This window comes from Heliconius melpomene, chromosome 3 (assembly GCF_056956725.1).
Source record: "Heliconius melpomene rosina isolate 202511_hmr_F chromosome 3, ASM5695672v1, whole genome shotgun sequence".
Taxonomy (NCBI): domain Eukaryota; kingdom Metazoa; phylum Arthropoda; class Insecta; order Lepidoptera; family Nymphalidae; genus Heliconius; species Heliconius melpomene.
In genome coordinates, this window is record NC_140391.1 from 5,759,453 (window position 1) to 5,782,675 (window position 23,223).

The following is a 23,223-nucleotide window of genomic DNA, read 5'->3' on the forward strand; positions in this document are numbered from 1 at the left end:
ATATATTCGTAACTAAATATAACTAATAAAATAACAAATATAATCATAACAATAATTTATTTAGGAAATTGTTATTAAAGTACACAGTGAGAAGACCTTATATCTAAAATTTCTGTACTAAAATATATATACAATTCTTTTCTCTTACACTATATTGTCTTTTATGTGTTACATTCACAGAAATTGTACTGTATGTTGCTGCAATAAATGTAGGAGACTGTAAGGGCAAAAATGAGATAGAATATGTTTATTATATATATAAAACTTATGTTTTTATATGTGTTTGTGATTTTATTAAGAAAATTATTTTTTTTTTTACCGCATGTGTATGTAGGCAGAAGGAGCCTAGTGTTAAAACCCTCCGCTCTCCATTACCCATTATATACAAAATAATAATTAATAGTTTCCCGGACAATTTAAATGTTAGAAAATAAGCTTTATCAGATTGCACGTTTTTATTGAAAACTAACTAAAATTTTATTCTATAGGAAGAAAAAAGGAAGAATAGTCTATAATAAATGAAAATATTGTTATACAATCTTTGCACTTACAGCCTCAGATATTTATATATACTTTAAACTATGAAGGTTGAGAAAACTAACGTTATAAATATTTATTTTTAAAGTATAATTTCTTTCACTTTAAATATTGTACTGCGAAATTGTATTGTAGACATTACAAAAATATATATTTGCTTATTTTGAGAATATTATTAGGAAATTAGTATTTGTTTTTAGTTATTTAAGTGTACAAATACCGTTTATAATACATTACTATATATGTCATTAGTTTTTAATAATATATATAATATTTATAATATAATAAAATTCTAAATTTCATAAAATAATAACACAAGGTTAATAACCCCTTACATTAATATGCCTGGTACAACAACATCATAATGAATTAGATGACATAGAAAAGTGATTTAATATGAAACGAGTACTTATTATTTTATAAATATACAATAAGTCAATAAATATATAAATTATCTTGTTAATACTAAAAGGTTACTGCAATAACATATTTACATATAATAAACTTTTCCTTGAAAAATATTCTCTTCAATTATTTTAATAAAGAAATATCTCAAAGGAATTCAATTTAATTCCGTTCCTGCTTACTTAGTTTATATTTAACAACCGAGCTTTTAACATATAAGTACACATTATAATTTATATATTTACATGAAGTTAATATAACTTAAGATATTTATAAATATCTGTGTCATTGTTGTTGTTGTTCTTGTTGTTCATGATCTAATTAAATGAACTAACAAAAAATAAAATTATTCCTACACTTAATTTTAAACTGAATGCGTATTTTGTAATATATTCATTGGAGTTCATTAATGAAATAAATTATTTACAACCTACAGAACATTGACAGTTAAACTTTCCCGAGTTTCATTATTCTTATATAATAATAAATATTTAACAAATATATTTTTAAATAAGAGAAAAAAAGAGCTTTATAAGCTCTCAAAAGTAACTGCAGTAATACTCGTATATTGGTATCTACATATTTTCCAACAAATAACAAGTAAGTACTTACCTAAATCTTACCTCGTAAGAAACTATTCTAATTTTAGGAAACTTTACGTATAAAACATATACAGATTGAAAACTAGCATTAACCTTATTTTAAAGAAATAAATTACTTAAAAACTTTAAAAGCACTTTATACTCTGTCATCACAAACTTGACAATGTTTTTCGCTGTCCGAGCCCCGGGGGTCACTTCTGACTGCAATTCCATTTGTTACAATCGAAGTGCCATTTGATAAATCTGTCCGTGAAAAAAAAATATTTTTACTACAGTATGGAAAATTTTATAAGATTTACAATAATTTTTGATATATGTATGTATGATATCTGTTAGTACGCGGTGATGTTAATATTTCTTCATATTTTTAATTCAAAATTCAAATTAGGTATATAGGGTTCCGTACCTGAAACGATAGAAACGGAACCCTTTTAGGATCACTTTGTTGTCCGTCTGTCAAGACCATTTATCTCAAGAAACTCGAGACCATTTATTTCGCGTGGAGGTGTCAAGCTGAAATGAATATCAAATATTTAAATCTATGATTCCTTGAAGCCCAGGAAATATTAAGCTCAAGGTCAATGCAATCAAAAGATACGAGCGTTTACGAGCATTTTGTATGAAATCGCTACGTAATCAAAGCCTATGGGGTACAGCTTCTTCTTCTTCCTGACATTAATCCTGGCTTTTACCAGGGTCTGCCTTCCTGCTCAACCCACTTCACTTTGCACGGTATTTAGCGTACATCGTGAAACTAAAAACAATATAAATGAAAAATATATTTTTATTTCGTTACAATAAAAAAAATAACCTAAAAATATTCCCTTTATTACAAAAACTTTATAGGACACATTTTATATCCAATAAACAGAACATAATCTTGAAAGTATTAGCTCGTCTTTTCATACTGGCACTTTTTTATGAGAAATTTATCAGAAAACTGGTGAAAAGTGTGAGTCGGAATCGCCCACCGAGGTTTCCGTACCAATTTCCGGATTGTAGGTAAAGGGGAAGTACAATTTATAAAAATTGACAAACTTACGGGCACATGCACTCTTCTTCTCTCTAACAACAAATATAAGTTGGAATTTTTTTTTTCTATCAAGTACCTAGTATAAATGCAGGTCCACAGGAAGTACCATATAGATTTTGATTTTGAGATATTTTTTTATGCTTTGAGAGAGAGATTTTGATTACGCTGCGAATTTCATACAAAATGCAACAAAATCAATGCACAAATGTTCATATCTTTTTATTGCGTAGATTCAAAAACTTGATTTGTCCACTGCTTCAATGGACCATAGACTTGAATATCTAATATTAATTCAATCTGGACGACGACGGACAAGGTGATCCTATAAGGGTTCCGTTTTTACATTTTGAAGTACGGATCCCTAAAAACTCCCCATGTATCAAGAAAGGCAATAGAGTGTATAAATATAAAAAGTGGTTACCATTTGCTGGTAAGGAGCGAGACAAATTGCTCCTCCGTCGCGAGTGTCATGCGCGGCTGAAGGAGGACGCGTCACGGTGCCTCTGGCTCACTGAAACGAACACTGTTCAAAGTATTTTGTGAACGATTAACTTGAACCAGTTGAGAATTATGAATGCAATTTTTTTCTATTCTTATATAGCTATGTTATTAAACGAAATAAGATGTTCTCTTTTTAGCAGTTTATATTAACAACCAAACACACATTTATAAATACAGTTTTATTTTTAATTATACTTATTCGCGGGTTTCCAGAAATATATATTACCAATCCTTTGTATTAGTCTGGGGTCACGGGTACAGGTAATCCAATTACGAGTAAATAAATAATAGTATTTATATTAATCGCCAAAAACATTTGGTCTTTACTTATAAATATAATAAAAAGTAAAGTTTTTAAGAACTCTTCTAAATACTAATGCTAAAATATTTATCGCATTTTAACATGGAATGATTACATTTAAAGGTACTCATATAAAAAAGCATGAGATTTCTAATATAATATTTTTAAAATATAAAAAAATAATGATGTTTGCTAATTACATTTTTAATTTACGCATACCGTAGAACCTCTAATTGTTAATCTTGAGTTTACCTCAAAGCAGTACAATAAGAACACCGCTAACCTTTTGTTCTAAACCTTTTGTTAGAACAAAAATCTCTATACAAAACAACATGCAATTTAAACAAGGAATTCAAAAGTCCTTTCTGTCCTTTCAATGGCTAAATTAATAAATAATGAATTTGCCATATCTATATTTTTTACTCCAATTGGCCTACATTTTTTTACATTTCAAATCCTATGAGAATAATTTATGCCTTGAATTTTGAAAGGCGAATCCATCGTTCATGGCGGTCTTGCTTTGTCTTGCCACAGCGGAGATAGAACCTACAATTTTGGTTTACATTCAAACGCCGCCCCACTGGGCCACGATGGTCATAACTTATATAAAAATAGAATTAACTATATATAAAAATAGATAAAATATATGAACATTAAATTTTATACAGCAAATAAAGCTGTATTGTTTCAAACGATTTATTCAAAAGATTTGAACTTTTGCTATAATTTCATTTTGTTTTTACTGAAATATTAACTTAAAACAACAAAGCAATTTGCTACAAGTAATGATTGTTATCTGTATAACATAAATATTATCATAGGAACTCTTGTGAAAGTTGAAAGTTTGGGTTAAGTTCAAATTAAAAGTTAGTCGGGAAACTGGAAACTGGACACGGCTCGCCACTTTGTAATATTAAAGTATTAAATGGTAATCGATTAATCTATCTAATAATATTATTATTCATTAGGATGTCCGTGCCCTCTTGTAAGGGAAGGATTTCCAAAACTTTGTTTTGAAGTTTTAATTGCCTCCTTTCAATCAGGAAAGAGATTTTTTAAACTCTTTTAAGTCAACTTCCTCCCATGAATACAGAAATTATTAATCAATAATAATTGCTGTTTAATTAGACATATTGTTAATTGTAACAATATAAAAGTCAAAGATAAACAAAAAGCAATATTAATTTCACCGAATGGGAATCGAACTCGCAACAAACACACGCTTGTACCACGAGGCCTCAACTAACTTTCTAGTAATACTGCCTTTCAATATACAATTCTAAATGTAGGTATGGAATTTGTAGAATAGAGACTATTTCAACTAGCGCAACATTTGCTATGTACGATCCTAGTCCCTAGGTAACAGCTGTACTGTATTTTATGTATTCTATTAAAGGCATATATGTACTATCGTATCATAATCGAATTGACTCTTATATATCAGTTTTTATTAAGACCACATATACTGATATTTAAATTTGAATATACACATATTTTTCATATAAGTATCTATATACTAGCGGCCCGCCCGCGGCTTTGCCTGCGTGAACTACGTTATTATTAACTTCTGTCTCCATGAGTATAATTGACGTCTATCAAAATTTGAGACTCCTAGCATTTGTAGTAACGAAGTTTCATACAAACTTTCAACTCCAAAAACAACCCCTTAGGAATAGAATACTACAAATTCCCGTCTTAGCGAGCACCTACGTCCTATAAATAACTCCTATGCAAAATTTGAGACTCCTAGCACTTGTAGTTTCTGAGATTTCGTGATGAGTGAGTGACCTTTCGATTTTATATATATATAGATATAGATAGATAACTCCGCTTCGAACTTTCCACCTATAAAAGCCAATGTGACATTTACTTTATGGCTGAATCTAATTTCGCAAAACATTATATTCTAATATAATTTTACCTACAAATAGAAATTAAGTTAGCAACTATAACGTTCAACCAAACCACAGCCAATTACGCCGCAATAACATGTCAGTAGTATTCACACATGAAAATACGAATATGTTATTAATATAAGCATTAAAATATTATAAAGTAAATAAGTCCTTATGTAACTTTTTAATACTTCAGTTAAAAATAACTTAAAATTCTACTACAAGTATATTCATCAAATATTAATCAATAAAACTTAAATTAAGTATGGTAAAAGAACTGAGGCGTCAATAAAAATAAAATCTATTAAAGTTTATGATAGATTACCGTTAGCTTTAGAAAAATGTTCAAGAAATTCTTAATCGATTCCATGAAAGTTTCAATCCGCACACAGTAAGTAAGGTTGACAAAGCGAACCTAGTGTTAAGACACTCCTTTCCCCACTATCCGAAGAAAATGGATCGAACCCGGTCGAGGAAATGAAATATGTAATGAAATATTACATACTTCATTTCCTCGAGCGGGAATCGAACTCACAACCTGTCGCGATAAGTAACAATTTGTGCCCCTACTACTGCGCCAGTACTGGCCCCACCATCATTACCAGAAAGTTTATAAGCAATTTAATTTCTGGCCTCCAAAGAGCCGTGGTCAAATGTCTCATTAGATTAGATTCGTTCATTAAGCAAACTCCTTTAATAAAATGCTTTAATAGTCCCTCTGAGACAAGCTTTTAAAAATCTAATTTAAATATATGATATTGGAACAATGACTCGTCAGTCATTGTTCCGGTTGTGGCTTCCATTCCCACTTGAGGCAATGAAATATTTAATATTTTCATTTCCTTGCTCTGGAAAGCACGCAAAGCGCGGCGTTGAATTACACCACTGATTTTTAAAGGCAACTCTTTGTCTTGGTGCCAGAATGAAGAAATGTAAATATTAAGAAATAATAATTCTTTCTCTCGAGTGGGGATCGAACCCGTAACCGTCGCGTTACAGACACACCGTTAAGCCACGCCTGGCTTTTAGTTTATTAATATTTATTATATTATATTTTTTTATATAGTAAGTATATTATATAACCCTTCCTTAGCAGTCGGGAAAAATATATAAAACTAGAAAATCACATCCCAATGAAAATTCAATGAAACGAAACGAAATTCATTTAGCAAATAAACACTTACCCGAAAATGATTTGTTCATTTCAAATTGCTTTTTCAAGTTATTGGGTGTCGTAGTCTTCGCAGACCGACACCAGCATAACACCACTTTGAAATATATCCGGAATCTGTTTAGAATCAATTATATTAAATAAATATTGAGATAAGACTATAAACAGCGGGTTGAGAGTTCGATTCCCACTCGAAAAAGTTAAACATTTAATATTTTCATTTCTTCCGCCACTCAACACGCAATGCCCCCAGAATACGATGGAAAGTAGGTAGCGTAGTGTCCTAACACTAGGCTCTCTCTGTCTACCCTGCTACACGAGGAAGTAACAAATTCACAACCTTAAATTATACAATTGTTGCCATTTTATTTTATTTGAAGTTAGTTTTATATTTCCATTTAACATCTGTAATATTTTACATTCCTAATAAAAATAAAATTATCTCATACTAAAAATTAAATGTAAATCAACTACAAGGGCTTTTACCCTTTTAATCAGTCGAACTACAAACAAACGAAAGCTTATTTCAGTGTGCGCAATAATTAAAGGATTTTTCCGAACGAATTATTGAGTTTTTAGTAAACAAAAATCCGAAACACGAAACGTACGTAAACTATTAAATTACTTTGACATGGTTCTCGAACCGTATTCCGTGAATTTTGTTAATTTATAAGGACAATGGTAAAACGATTAAATATCGCGAGTGTTACCAAAATATATTTTAATTACGGCCGTTCTGAGCCTTTGATTTAATTAATTTTGAACAATGATTCTAGAAAGGATTATTTGATTATGAAATAAAACAATTACCATTACATAACGTAAGCTTTGTTTCTATTTTGGAATTTTATATAAATTTGATAATATTCATTGTATCTAGACAAAGATTAAACATTGAAATGTAAATTTTATGTTGATTTTGACATTTTATAATAATTAATTTCAATTTGACAATTCAATTTTTTTTACAAAGCAACACCACAGATTCAGATTTCATATATAAATTGCAAATGAAATCCGCACGATAGCAATATCTGTGTCAAACATTCAAATAATGTATTTACTTATCTTTGTTTAGTTACTGGACTTTAAAAAGATAAAAAGATAAAAAAAAAAAAAAAATCAGCCAGCACGAAACCTCACGCTGTATCCCGCAAACAACGATAGACAGAGGGAATCTAATGTTAAGACACTCCGTTCCCCATATTCCGCCGAATTGGGATATCGCGTGCTGAGAGCGAGGAAATGAAAATATAATTTTAAATAAAGATTTCATTTCCTCTCGATCGAACTCACAACCAGCCGCAGTTAGTTTACACATTTGTGACCCTGCGCCACGAATGGCCTCAAAAATACAAAAATAAAAAAACTAAATCATAATACAAAGTGAATTTTCTTTCTGTTCGTTTAAGACTTTCAATACCTTTTGAAAGGGGGGCTTTCAGATATTATAGCACAATAGTGCCACAACAATCTAAGTTATATATTAGCTTTGGCCTAGTGCTCTAGATGGTTAACTTGCGGTCATATATCAATATGTGGCCGTATAACATATAATATATTAGAAATATCTACGAGTACATAGAAATAACAGTTTATGTAATTCACATATAAACATAAATTTGAGCATTACTTATGTTATTACTCACACCTGTCTCGAAATGTTACCTGGATTTCGTATAAATCTTTTCGAAGTCAGATATGCTGAATGTTTCATTATTTAAGAAACTTATTTCTTATGAATAATTTTGTAAAAGTTACTTAAACATTATTTTTGTCACGTATTCAACCGCTATATTTTGACTCATAGCTATATCAACTCTGACAGTTCAAGAATGGAAAAAGAAAAATATAAATTATTAGAATATTCGAACCAATTTTTATGTTTCACCTATACATTCTTTCACAGCAAGAATACAATCTTTCTGTGGTCTTTCTTTGTTAAAAAAAATTGAGTGAAACTTGCTCCATTTGTCAACAATTTTTTTTTATTGTCAAAACTAAAAAAATATTTTTATAACATTCTGAAATCATGCTAAAATATAAGACTATTTTCTTGCAATATGAAATTTATTTTTATGAAGTAAAAATGTAATAACATATTTAAGATCCTATTTAATGTAAATTAGTCAAGCAAAGTAAACTACAATTCTAAAACCTCATTGCCAATACCGCCATTACGAATGAATGTAAATATATATTTTATTTTTACTTAAAATTACAAAATACTTACTTATTACTCATCCAGTAATATATCAATGGGTTGAACATGGAATTAGCCATGGCGAGCCAGTAGAAGCCAAGGTACACGTGTTGAGCGAACGGTGACGATGCCAGCGACTGGTGGTGGTAGACGAGAACGAAGTAGGCGTGGTACGGCAACCAACAAAGAGCAAACACCATTACCACTAGGACAAACATTCTAACTACCTGTGAACAAAATAGTTTGGTATAAAATGACTTGTTTGTACATTATTAGAAGGTACGAGAATAAAGGCAGAATATTATGATGAGGTCACTCGTGGGGCAAAGGCTCAAGTGTGTGACTGAAAACGTGACCGGTAGTGGGTTCGATTCCCACTCGAGGAAATAAAATATTTAATATTTTCATTTCATCGCTTTAGTGCCGAGTAAAGCGCGGCGTTGAGTTCTTCCACTGAACACGCAAAGACTTCTGAAACCGGTTTAAAGTGGGTAGAGGAAAGTCGTAAGTGTCTTACCACTAGATTCTCTCTGCTCACCCTGTCATAGTAAAAATATTTAAATTTATATATTTTTTAAGAATTCTAAAACCTGTAGAGTTCACTTCATTAAAGTTTCTCAAGTTATATTTCATAATATATAGGATAAGCTTTCGAAACAGACTCCATTTCGATACTAACAACCGATGTAAGTCCTTCATGCATTTTTAAAACCTTTTACGTAACTCGTTCCAAGATTTTCCGCACATGCTTAGAAGAATATTACCTGCCTTTATGACTTAAAAAAGTACTTTGTGTAAGATATGGCCTTAAGTGTGTAAATCTTTATTATTTATGGTTACATACGAACAAAATGAAACCCCTGAAAAAGCTTTATAATTTAAACGATAGATAAGTAGGAATAAATCGATAGTCCCTATAGAAAGTGAAAAATCGCAAATGTTTTTTTGCTCTCATTTTTTTACTTTATTAATATAAGTTAACTAGCGGACGCGCGCAGCTTCGCCTGCTTATTTTCACCCTCAGGGGTGAATTCTAATACACAATGAAACACGTGTTGAATGAAATATTTTTAAGAGTCTAAATTTCAAATTTTATACAAATCGATGGCGATTTTAAGTTTTTTCCATACAAACTTTCAACCCCTATTTAACCCCTTTAGGGTTAAATTTTTTCAAAATCCCTTCATCTTTAGTGGATGTCCAGATTACAAAAGTAAACATCTGTTCAAATTTCACGTTTCTACGCCAATACACTTAGTTACACTTTATTTTTCGAATCTAAATACATCGAAGGTAATAAAAATGATGTATTCAAATGAAAAGTTTCTCAAATAAATAATGGCGTGAAATCTAAAGTTTCATAGTTACTTTGTTAATAAAATAATTTCAAAGAATTTCTGCGTTCAAAACTTAAAATATATTTTTAAGAAGGGAAAAACAAACGCGGCGTTGAATTCTGCCACTCAACACGCAATGCCTCCAGAATTCGGCAGAGAGTGAGATACAGAGTATCTCAACACTAGGTTCCCCCTGCCTACCCTGCAGTGTGCGGGATACAGCGTGAACCTGAACAAGGGTAACGTATATGTTAATATTCACACGAAAGGAACTTAAACCCACAAAATCTTGTAAAATTATATTTCCAGATGTGATAATAAAAATATAGTCTGGCTACTTTACGACTTACAGTACGTATCATATATGAGTCAACCTAGTCTAGCATTGTTGTAACAAATGGTTTAAATAAAAGATAATAAATATAAAACAAGAGCTCGACGGCATGTGGGCCCTTGGTAGATTTATGACTCCGAGAGAAAGTTCTATAAAAGCATTACGAGAACCCTGCTGCACATGTTGGGGCACATGAACATTTGGATGTCGATGACAATAGGCTCGCTGATTTCCGACTTCCAGGGAATTTCATATAATAACTCCATGAGAAACAAAGCATCGTGGGAAACGAGCCAAAGGGGTGGGGACACCCGAATTTGTATTAAAGCCGATCAACCTTAAGGATAAGAATTCCACTACCAGCACTCTTATAGTTAAGAACTAGTTTTAATTATAAATGTATTTTATTTTAATAATAAAACAGTTTTTAAATACAAAGTTTAAGATATTTTTACTGGCGCCCATCGGTGGGGCCTAGCTAAGTGAACAAAACGCGCAATCATAAGTAATTCCGCAAAAGTTTCGCGAAGTCTCTCAAGACTATGGCTAGGCAACGAAACCAAATAAATACGTAAAAATACTGTTATCAGTGGAAGAAAATGATCAAGGAAGCTGCCGTCGTGAGCATTCTGTAAGTACCAAGTAGCATTATCTTTGTCACCATTCCTTCCCATCTGAAACTCCTAACTTTTGTATATAATAGCTATAGGAATACTAGTAGTGTTATTCACTCTCCTTCTGATAGTGAGAGTAGTGAAAGTAGCGCGAGTCAGTCGTCCTACCATTTTAGAGTCCCGTGTTTACATTAAACAATGGATCCAAAAACCTTACTTTCGTTCGTCCCTTCGTATAATGGCGACGCATTTACTTTATATAATTATATTAATTGTGCTAAGCAATGGCTACAGATAGCGGGTGGAGATACACCACAAAATATTATGTTATTATTAAGTAAATTAGAATCTAAAGCTGCTATATCAATATCTATGATTGAGCATGATTTTAAATGGAATAATATAGAATTAGCATTAAAAAGAGAATGCGGAGATAATAGAGATTTAAATACGTTATTAATAGAGTTAGGAAATGTTAAGAGAAAAGGTTTATATAAAGATTTAATATTCGAATTAAAACAAAAGTTATTTTTTATTAGAAGTAAATTATTAGATAAATATAGTGAAAAACTTTTAGTAGATGAGGTAATGGAGCCGTACATAAATACCGCCCAGAATACCTTAAGAAAAAGTTTACCGTATCATGACCAAATATATGTATCTAACTGTAATTTTAATGAAACGGTAACTAGAATATTGCAATTAGAAGCAGAAGGGAGATATGACAACTTTAAACAAAATTTTTATAACGTTGTACCGCCGCCGCGTAATGTACATCAAAATGCGTATTCGCAATATAAATCGAACTTTAATTATAACCAGAGACAAGCTTATCCGTCCACATCGCGATCGAATCATTTTCCGATGCGACATAATTATAATAATAATTTTTATAATAATAATAATTACAACCATAATAAAAATCAATGGACTCCGAATGCAAATAATTTTTTTACTAGGCCGCAGAATAGTTATTTTAAAAGAAATCAATATCATCCTAATACAAATAGGATCCCGCAGGAAATGGGGGATGCTTCAATGCAATCAGCCCCTCCATTACGTCCTGGTCAGGTTAATTTAAGGAAAGGTATTGTTGCTGAGGAAGTATTCCACAATGAAAATAATTCTGATAATATTAATTTAAATTTTCACGAAGTTACCGACCGCGAAAAAAAATCACATAGTATAGAACATGTGAAAGGTAAAGAAAATCACTCGGATTCATTACAAGCTCATTGTGGTGAGGAAATATCGTTAGACAATACACCATGTAAAACGGACTCTACTGTAAATACTGAGTCCAATTCATTGCTTTCAGACAATAAAACATTAAGTAATACAATAGATTCATGCCAACAAGACAGTGATAGTGGCATACTAATTATTAACAATTATCCACCGAAACGTTTGAGACGTGTAGTGTTTGAAAGTGCGCCTTACGAAAGCGCGAAATATGAAAAAAGTATGTGGTATTTCTATATTCCACCAAATAATGAGGAAAAAGTTATTAAAAACTTTATGTTAGAATATTTAAGTAAAGAAAAATATGCGTTTATAATTCCTAATGAAGAATTATATTTTAAAGTTTCAGAAATATATAGGAAATATTTTGATCATAGTAAGTTTAAGCCAATAAGATATTTTTACGTTTAAGATATTTTTACTTATGAACAGCACACCTCTTTACTCTCGTCCAACTCTTATATTATATGAAAATGACGAACCTTTATATAAGCTAGACAGACTCAATTATTCCTACATCTATTTGAAAACTGAGCTTAAACAAAACTCATTTAAACAGTGGAAAAGCGAAAATTTCTTTTTGTTTTTCTATGTTACTTATTATTTTCATTTTTTTAATGAGGGTTATTTTATGTTACTTTAGTATCTACACTGTTTTTTTATTTCAATCTTTTTTTATCGTAAAAAGCTGGATACCTAGTGTGCGAGAGGGAACCTAGTGTTGTCAATCCGTTTCCTATTTTTCAATGAATTCTGGAGCCTTTACGTGTTGAATTGCGGAATTCGTCACCGCACTTTGTCTAACATCAGAGCGAAAAAAATGGAAATTTTAAATATTTCATTGGGAATCGAACCTACAACCTGTCGCGCTTACAGTCACACTATGCCGAGCCACCGGGCCAGTACTGGCTTCATCCAAATCAATATTTTATTAAACTTTAACCGCGCCCCAAATTGGGAGTGGAATACATTGCATTTACGAGGAATTTACATTTTAGAAGCAAAATTCAAAAGCGAAATTGAATTGAACTGTTGTCCAGCAAATCCTGATCTGGTCAATCATTGTTAATGGGCTTTGATAGACAGCAGTTATCTAATTTGTAAAATTCGTCAACATTCACATATTCTAATTTGAATATTGTACTATTCACGTATTTCTTTGAAATAATCTATCTTTTAGATTGGTAGCTACTATAAAAGAGTATATTAATATACATTGTTATATATATAGGAAGTACATTTTATTGTAATATTGAAAAAAATTCTCCACGTAAAAGATTATATTTCAAGAGAGTAGGGGGCGCGTGTAGAATGACTTTACGTATTCATAATTTATATTTCTGTAAATATTTTTATTTTTGGGTCATCTATCCCGGTTTAACCCATGTTGTTTAAAAATGTACAGAACGCTGAACGGTACACCTCTCACTCATGAAGCTGAAAGCAGTCAGATGCGAAAATGTACATATACACAACTAAAAGTCCATATAACGTTTTTAGGAATGTTACAAAAATGCTAACATTTATTATATGGAAGATTTCAAAAGCGCAAACATATCGTCAGAAAAAAGAAGCAATTTTATAAATATTAAAAATATGTGCACCGCAATTTAAACTTGTTCGCTACTTATTTACTTTAGGCAGTAAATAAAAATAGTAAAGTATTCATATTTATAAAAGTTTAGATGTAGATAGCAAATATTGAAACTGCAAGAATGTATTTGTGTTGCAATAAACTTTATTCCAGGAAACAGATTTTAACATAATTTAATATACCTACCATATCTATATATATATATGTATGTATAAGTTATAATTTGCTTTATTTCTATGATTATTTAAATGCTCAAGTATATTATTAAAAATAAAATGAGACAAAAACAGCACAAAGTAAACATAACACGTACCTTTCTCTTAGCTCTAACAACTTGAATTTGATGATGTGTGCATTCGCCTATAGTTCTGCCCCGAAGAGCTGCACTCATTTGAGCGTAAGCCCACACCATCACCGACATAGGAACCACATATGTCACCGCCAAAAATACTAGATTATAACTGTAATAAATTTCAAATTAGTTAAACTAAGTTTTAGAAATAAAAATATATATATGAAAGCTTCAACTAATATTAAAAGTAAATACTTTTAGTATGGAGTACTAAAAAGGATAGTGCTCCTGAAAAGAGGCCACTCAACCTAAAACTACACTTATCTAAAGTTTTAATCTTAGCAAATACATAGATATTTCTAATATTAAAACCAATTTAAATAATTAAGAAAAAGTATAAAGTCAGAAGATACCTCAAGTAAATTAAGTATAAAAGCAAAGTTGAAATAACTTAAAGTGCGAAATAAATAAAGAATAAAAAGTGTACTGAAGTAGCCAATATTGACTGTGAAAACATTTCACAACTGGAACCCGAGAACTTCTATCAATGTATAAACTTTTGAATACATTTTCAATTTCCATTAGCATCAACTGTTTTTAAAACTAGATAAAGTAGACAATAAATTTTAATTTATTTATAGTGATTTTTTTTTTAAATTTAGATAAAATCAGCTTCACGCTGTATCCCGCACACAGCAGGGTAGGCAGAGGGAACCTAGTGTTAAGACACTCCGTTTCCCACTGTCTATCGAATTCTGGAGGCGTTTTGAGTGGCAGAACTCAACGCCGCGCTTTGCCTCGACACCAGAGCAAAGAAATGGAAATATAAACGTAAATAAATATTTCACTTCCTCGAGTGGGGATCGAACCCACAACCGTCGCGTTACAGTCACACCCTTGTGCCGCTGCGTCACGACAGCCTCTTTTCATTTATTCACGTTTTATATTTTACTCTTTATTTTTCTTATTAAAATAATTAAAGGTTAACTAAAGAGCAATGATATAAAACCTCCTTAAAATATAAATTAAAAATAAGTATGGGAAATACGTTACAACAAATAAAATATGTACAAATTTCCTCTAAAACGGTTTACAATCATTAATTAAGCTTACCAGTAATCCGTCTTCGAAGTGGGGTAGCTGCCATCCGGCCATTTTATAAAACATATTTCTCGTTCACCATTTATGTACCTTGGGAAAGATATTAAAAAAAAAAGTAAAACCACATTTTCCTTAAAATACGTTATCAGATCTTTGCTTGTTTACAAGTGTAAACAAGCAAAGATCTGATAACGTACAGTTTAATTAGAGAGATGTCATGTTAAAAAAGATTAGAGGATTTTCAATTCGACTGTATTTTTTTTAACCGACTACTGTAAGAAAAGGAGGTTATATTTTGTTTATTTATTTTTTCTTTTTTATTTTACAATTCTAAGTTTAGCTGAGTAAGTGTTTTTTTTTTCTATAATATTTCAGCTTTTTCTGTATTTTAAGTGCTAAGTACACTATGAGCGATGGTGAACTTTAATAAATTTCCCTTTCATTGTGAGGATGGACTCTGCGAGAAATATTCAATGAAATGGATACACTTACGGATGCATCACAATACATTCTCACCAATATTTCATATCTTCGAAGAATCCTATATCATTAAGATATTTATAAGACACATTGAGAAAACGAAATAAATAAAATTTCAATTCGTTTTCAGTGTTGTTCTTACATAACATAGTCAAACAGAACTTTTATTTACCTTGTTTCTTAATTAGCTTTAACATTTTAAACAAAAAAATGTGCATATCATTACAAAAGGCCCTTAAGTGGTACATCACGTGAGATTCGAAAGGGGGAATGGGGGATAGGTAAAAATCATGATATATCACAAGGAGGGGGTCAGTGTAGATATCACGTGTGCTTGCTAATCTGTCATCCTAGAAGTCCTAGGACAACATTCGTATGTACTTTAAATAATATTCGTGTACCAGTACAAATGTTTTTCGCATAATTACACTATTAAGTGTGTGACTGTAACGCGACGGTTGTGGGTTCGATTCCCGCTCGAAGAATAAAAATATTTATTTACATTAATATTTTTATTTCTTTGCTCTGGTACCAAAGTATAAACGAAACCTCGTGTTCCACCAGTCAACACAGAGCGCCTCGAAAATTCGGCCGAATGTGGGGAACGGAGGTTCGCTGTGCCCAGCCTGGTATATGCGTGATGCACTTATCATATTTTGGAATTGTTATTAGAATAACTGACAAACATATATCATTCGTATGCAATGGAAAGCCGACTTAAGTATTCAGTGAGTAATCAATCAACACGCTTCACTCCGCCATGATTCTCATACTTTATCCATTCAACATTTATTTACTTTTATGTATAATATACACTCATAAATCATTATTTAAGTAAATTCTTCAAATTTAATTATACAAACAAAATGCCGTAAAAATTACAATGTTTATTGAACAAGATGGCCATAAGTTCAAATGCGACGCACGTATAATTATTATTATTATATTAATAAATACGTCCCGACCCATATTGAAACTATAATCTAATTCTGTATTTCCCACGGTCTTACCCTCAACCCTTAAGGCAAAGCACTAATTTGTATTCTGTCGCCTAACAATTGTAGGCGTACTTTGAACTGTCAAACTATCTAAATATAATAATATTAGATTTAAATTTAATTAATCTTATTGTTTTTCAATTTAATAATGTTAAGAAAATTTCAGTCTATTTCAAAAAAGTCGTCAATACGATTCGAAGGCAACTTGGATGACTGTGAAGTCGTTCGTTTCACATTCGTTCGTGACGCTATTGGGTTGAATCTTCACCAGATTATGGGATCACTTCTTTAAGGAATAGGATTGCATTTATATTTATACGGAAGCTTGGGCACTATATTTAAAATTTTAATAAAAAAAATATATAGAAAGATATTTTTAACAAATATTTAGATGGCTTTATGGATATTTCTGGGAAATGACTTTTTGCAAGGAAAACTGCCCTTGCGGCTGTGTGATCTGTTACAATTTATTTATTTATATTGTGACTTTTTCCGATTTTGTTTCACTAAAAAAAGATAAAATATCTATAAAAATAGACGTAGTGATAAAACTCTGATAATAAAATTGAATATATGAGCTAAGAAAAACATATCTTTTCTTATTTTCACATATTTGCTTCATTCTTACAATATTAATATCCTCATACACTGAAAGTTTCAAAGGTCGATATATTAAATCGATAAGTTTGAAACTTTTAAGCAGTACTGATGTTGTGGTTAATCATGTTATCATCATCCATCATGTTTACAAAAGCTGCTACGCATACGAGTTTTATAAACTACTTTTAGTTTCTTGGTAATATTTTCAAATTTATCAGGGTTCCGTATAACAAAAGGAAAAAAACGAAACTCAACAACAGACAACTGAAAATTCACGCTGTATGCTAAGTTAAAAGAAATAAATTGATATATATATATATATAGGGTATAAAATTAAATTATTACTGAGTATAGAAAAATCGATTTCAAAGACATAACTAACAAAGCGGATCAAACGGCATACTTGCGGCGTGACCCAAAATAAATCGCATTACGTATTTAAAAACCTTTAAATACCATAGTTTACTATATCGATTATGGAATCTATTAAACGTAAAGCTCGATAAGACATAATCTGTTTTCTTTAGCGTCACGATGTATATACACACAGCAGGATAGGCAGAGGAAACCTAGTGTCAAAACACTCCGTTCCTCATTTTCCACCGAATTCTGAAGGCATTGCGTGTTGAGTTTCGGAACTCAACGCCGCGCTTCGCCTCGATACTAGAGCGAGGAAACGTAAATATAAATTTAAGTAAATATTTCGTTTTCTCGAGTGGTGATCGAACCCACAACCGTTGCGTTACAGTAACACCCTTGTGCCACTGTGCCCCGACGGCCTCATAATATGCCTATGCATAGGCAATAGGCCTATTACAAATTATGAGAATGTATCTATCTATATATATAAAATCGAAAGGCTCACTCATCACGAAATCTCAGAAACTACATGTGCTAGGAATCTGAAATTTTGCATAGGAGTTATTTATAGGACGTAGATGCTCGCTAAGACGAGAATTTGCAATATTCGACTTCTAAAGGGTTGTTTTTGGGGTTGAAAGTTTGTATGAAACTTCGTTACTACAAATGCTAGGAGTCCCAAATGTTGCATGAACGTCACTTATAGGACGTAGATACTCATGAAGATGTAGGTATATATATATATATATATAGATTGTCAAGTTGTTACTTACTTTTTTGTATAAGTATCCGAATAGAGTAAATTAGGCAGCGCAAGGAGGGCACTCGCGAACCACACAGTAAGCAAAGCTGCGCGTGCGACGCTACGGCTCAGTCTGTGCTGAAGGGGCTTCACTATTGCCACGTACCTGTCAAAAGACCAGAACTTTTATAAGCCCTTATATGATAACTTTTAACAACAAAGGTAAAAGTAAAAAAAATCTCACTTTTACTGTCATTTACCTAACTTTTAAATGGTAAAAGTTATGAAAAGCGTAGACACTGAGAAAGTTTAAATAAAAAGTTTTAACGAGAGCATTGTTACAATTTCGCCACGTAACATCTCTTGTGGTTAGTACAAAGCAATTTTTTTGTATCTATTTTTATATATGAAGATTAAAATAACAGTAAATGCTATTTTGCTATATATGCCACATTATGAAAATTTTACTAAATCTTCGTTCCAGTTCACGCGATACACTTTAATAAAGTTTGTATAGATAATTTGAGCTTACTCTCTACTCTTGAGTGAAGCCAGAGGAAGTCGATATTGAAAATTGACGCCGTTTCTAAAATTATCTCGAACAATAAACCAGTGAAATATTCATTACACGGTATAAATAACTGTAGCTAGATGATTTTGTTTATTTTATGTTTCCGTTGTACCCCAGAACGAGGAGATGAAAATATTAAATGTTTCTTCAAGTGGGAATCGAGCTCAATACCTATCCCTTACAGTTGCACGCTTCTTCCCTGCGCAACGACTGGCCACTGAGAAATATAAATTGAAAATGTTATTTCGCTAAAAAAAAATATATACTACGCCACTAAACTCCATAACGCCATATTAATATTATACTATACTCGTATACATATATTTGATTTGATTTTGAATTTTAAATATATTATAATGAAATTTTATTATAGATTTCCAAATATTTTTATAAAACTTTCTTAACCTAAAAAAGCTAAAAGTTTTTAAAGCTCAAGGGTTATATATAAAACCTACTCCATTCTGTAAAACACAGCACCTAAAAAGTTCTACATAAACGAAACTTGACTTCATTAATTAATTCAGACCCTGGCTTAAGCTAACAAGATAAGCAAAATATTATTTTGTAAAATATATTATTTTAAGTACAATATGGAATAGAAAATACTCGTATAGTATTTTTTTAGTTTATCATTTGAGTCTTACATAGAAGGATTCGGTCCGGACCAAACATAGATATGGTGAATGTATGCTGAATTAGGGATAAAGGTGCGTGAACAGAGAAATCAGCTTCACGCTGTATCCCGCACACAGCAGGGTAGGCAGAGGGAACCTAGTGTTAAGATACTCCGCTCTTCACTTTCTACCGAATAGCAGAGAAATGAAAATGTTTTATTCTTCTATAATTATAAATTTCCTTTTTTCAAATTCAAGTTACATTTAAATATACAAATAAAGCAATCTTGCAATTGCTTAACTATTGTATCATAGTTTTGATAGAATATAGAAATGACTTCTATATTCTATGAAGAATTGGAAATAAATAAACATCTCGATATTTTCTATATAATCGTACGGCTACCACAATTTCGTTTACAATAGGTTCTAAAAACAGGCCAAGGTAATTGCGAACCGTAGAAGCATTTGGTTTACAAATTGTCTGATTATCTTGAAACCTTCAAGAAAATTGGAATCACGAATGATTGTATGTAGAAAATAATGAATACTAAAATTTTATATGTATTTAGATTTTAAACCAATTTTAGTTAGATTCAACCATGCAAGTTAGTTATATATAAAGATTTTTTTTAAACTTTATTTTTGATGCCAGTCCTGACGTGGATTCGATCCTCACTTGAGGAAATGAAACATTTATTTAAACTCATATTTTTATGTCTGTGCTCCGGTGTCAAGGCAAAACGCAGCATTATATCAGGGAACGGAGTGTGTTAACACTAGGTTCCCTCTGCCTACCCTGCTGTATGCGAGATACAGCGTGAAGCTGAAAAAATCTAGCTAATAACCTCTTTTTTTTGAAATCGGCTAAAAATGGGCCTACATTACTATTTAAACGTGTGAACAATTAATAATATATTAGTAAGGTACAAGTATACCTGTATATTAACGATATTGAACTTTATTCGTGTATAAAATAGCTATCTGGTATTCACTCATGAAGCCAATAACACGGAAAAACATTAAATTTTCCATTTATTAAACACTAGCAGACCCGCGAACTTCGTATCGCCTAACAGTGAATTTTTTTTAATATGTATTCTGCTTAATAGCAGCGACACCGGGTCAGCTAGTAAGATAAAAAAAAATAAAACTTAAATCATTTTTAATTCTTATAATATTCATTAAAAATTATAATAAAAATAACAATTTCCGATATCTTATTATGATGCCTACTTATTATATTTTATTTTATTTTTACTTATTCTAAATTCAGTTTCATTTTCTTTGTAGTACTTTATGGTACACGTTATTTTTTGCTTGGTTATCTGACGCGTAAACAAACAGAGCAGATGGTTTTCCAACACGGGAACAGGCAACATACAATAGACCATGCGAGAAACATGAGTTTTCTATATTAATACCACAAATACTTAATGACTGCCCCTGGGATTTGGTTATAGTCATTGCGAAAGCAAGCCGTACTGGAAACTGTAGTCTTTTAAGCTCGAATGGTATGTCAGTCGAAATCATTGGGATGCCCCGCATCATCAAAAAGTCTTCTCCTTTATACTTTCCTTTCAATATGATTGCTTCTATTACGTTATTCATTATTTTTTTATCGCTAATCGTGTGCCGTTACAAAGTTTCAGTTGGTTAATATTTCGCAATATTATAACTACACATTCAAGCTTTAATTGAAGGTTGTGAGGCGGCAATCCTGGCAAATCAAGTGAATTTAAAAATTCCGGTGGATAGTTCACGACATCATCTTCATTAGTTGCCGTATCAAGTGACTTGTGTGTCCTTATTTTGCCAGGAATGCCATCTTGAAAATTTATACTTAATTCATTTACATCAGTGTGTTTGGCAGCCAGTAAAGCTCTTTCGCTCAACCAATTATGGAATAAATAATCATCAACATTTCAGCAACATTTGGAAGCACTTTATGAATGAATTCATCTTTTGATTACGTTAACTGACAAAAACAATCAGGAAAGGTGATGCAGCCAGTCAGCGCATTTATAGGCAGTTTGCCATTACCAATATCAATGAGTTGTTTAGAGAATATGTCTCCAGATTGATCATTTTGCAACATGACACGCATATTCTTGCTTAAATGTAATACCTTGACAATTTCCACAATTTCGAGGACTTTAAACATGAATTCAGTTCATCAGCTTGCATTGAACGTGGAACCACTGGAAATCTTCCTCCTTATAATAAAATCATTGCGCCACCAAATTGATTGGCAAACTGAGTTTTTACAATAACCTTACAATATTGGCAAGCTGAGTTCATAGGTCCAATAGCAACACTGCTGGCATCAATTAATATATCGTAACAAAAAGCAGCTCGATTCAAATTTGCAACATTATCAGTCAACTATCGTGGTCACGTTCATTGCAATTTTCACGTTCTGGGTACGATTAGATTCTTCTGGCTAAATTTGTCCACCGCCTTATAGAAGGCATTTTTTGTAAGTCACAAATACACAACACTTTATTAATTTTATAAAATTTGTGGCTTTTAGATTTAGTAATATAGACGCACAATGAGACGTTTACATTTCAAACGACATCTTACCATAGAAATATTGACAAATATTGACATTAATAGACTGAGATCCCAGGGCCCCCAGACCTACATCATTTTAACAAAGCTGAAATTTTGAGGATTGATAGTCTAATATGTACTTAACTCTCTAACTTAAAAAACCTTCAGAGATAGTGCCAACTTAAAGCACACTTCCAGTTGCGTTAAAGTAGAAAGTCTCTTTTTTTTCTCATTTATTTATGTACCACACAAGAAAGAAAGTACAGAAAACTTATGATAACAGAAAAAATATGTACAATGGATAATTTATCTCTAATAGAGATCTCTACCAGAAACCCTTGAATGTAGGGGATGTTAAAAGAAATGATTCGGTTGCGGTATTTTAATATAATGTTAATAATAATAATAAACCTACATACAAATATACATAATATTAATCAATATTACTATAACTACATAAATATATACAATGACATAAAAGAGTTGAAACAGAAAAAGACAAAGTGACTACTAAAGATTCAAATTGAGATTAAGAAAATGTTGTTTTAATTTGATTTTAATAGTATTTAGAGATGGATTGCCCGACAGTATAGAGTTAGGTAGTGAGTTCCATAAGCGCACTGCTTGAACTGTGAAGGATTTTTCATAGAAAGAGGTATTAAATATAGGGCACTCAGGCTTTCTTAGAGTTACACATGAGTGTACAGGTCTCTCACTTGGAAGTGTCAATTGAAAACGCTCGCCTAAGTAAGGAAGAGAGTTTTTATATATATTTTAAAGTAAAAAATGTATATTTCACATTCTTTCACGTGGACCTTTACTTCTGCCAGACGTCATAAAGGTTCTTTGAAATTGGGGCAAATTACATTAAAGTAAATCTAAAATTTAAAGACCCCTCTAGCCCCCGACCCTAAGCAACCAGATCAATCCGATGGCTTTATCATTTTTCCAAAAAGAGATATACCGTTATTTTTCTCTACCTCTGAAAGGATCCCATTTTCCAGTTAGTGAGTAAGCATACTGTCTTAACTACATGTAAGACTAATAGTCCTCAAAATTTCACCTTTGCTAAAATGACGTCGGTCTGGCAGCTCTGGGTTCTTGGGCTATAATATTTATACGACACTAACGTCACTCAAT

General features: G+C 31.5%; 1 protein-coding gene across 2 annotated transcripts in view; it reads right to left on the bottom strand.

Moving 5' to 3' along the window:
- Positions 1–970: 970 nt before the first annotated feature.
- The window catches only part of LOC146539947 (tachykinin-like peptides receptor 86C), a 31,851-nt gene continuing 9,598 nt past the window's right edge, over positions 971–23,223 (bottom strand). The window contains exons 4-10 of one of the 2 annotated variants that reach the window (XM_085207576.1): positions 18,374–18,508; positions 15,175–15,252; positions 14,083–14,230; positions 8,679–8,875; positions 6,459–6,562; positions 2,999–3,100; positions 971–1,787 (exon numbers count right to left, since the gene is read on the bottom strand). In XM_085207576.1, the coding sequence (XP_085063702.1) occupies positions 3,045–3,100; positions 6,459–6,562; positions 8,679–8,875; positions 14,083–14,230; positions 15,175–15,252; positions 18,374–18,508 (718 nt within the window). In that variant the 3' untranslated portion in view covers positions 971–1,787; positions 2,999–3,044. The remainder of the gene's footprint in view (positions 1,788–2,998; positions 3,101–6,458; positions 6,563–8,678; positions 8,876–14,082; positions 14,231–15,174; positions 15,253–18,373; positions 18,509–23,223) is intronic. The other variant, XM_085207577.1, reaches the window with a different exon arrangement.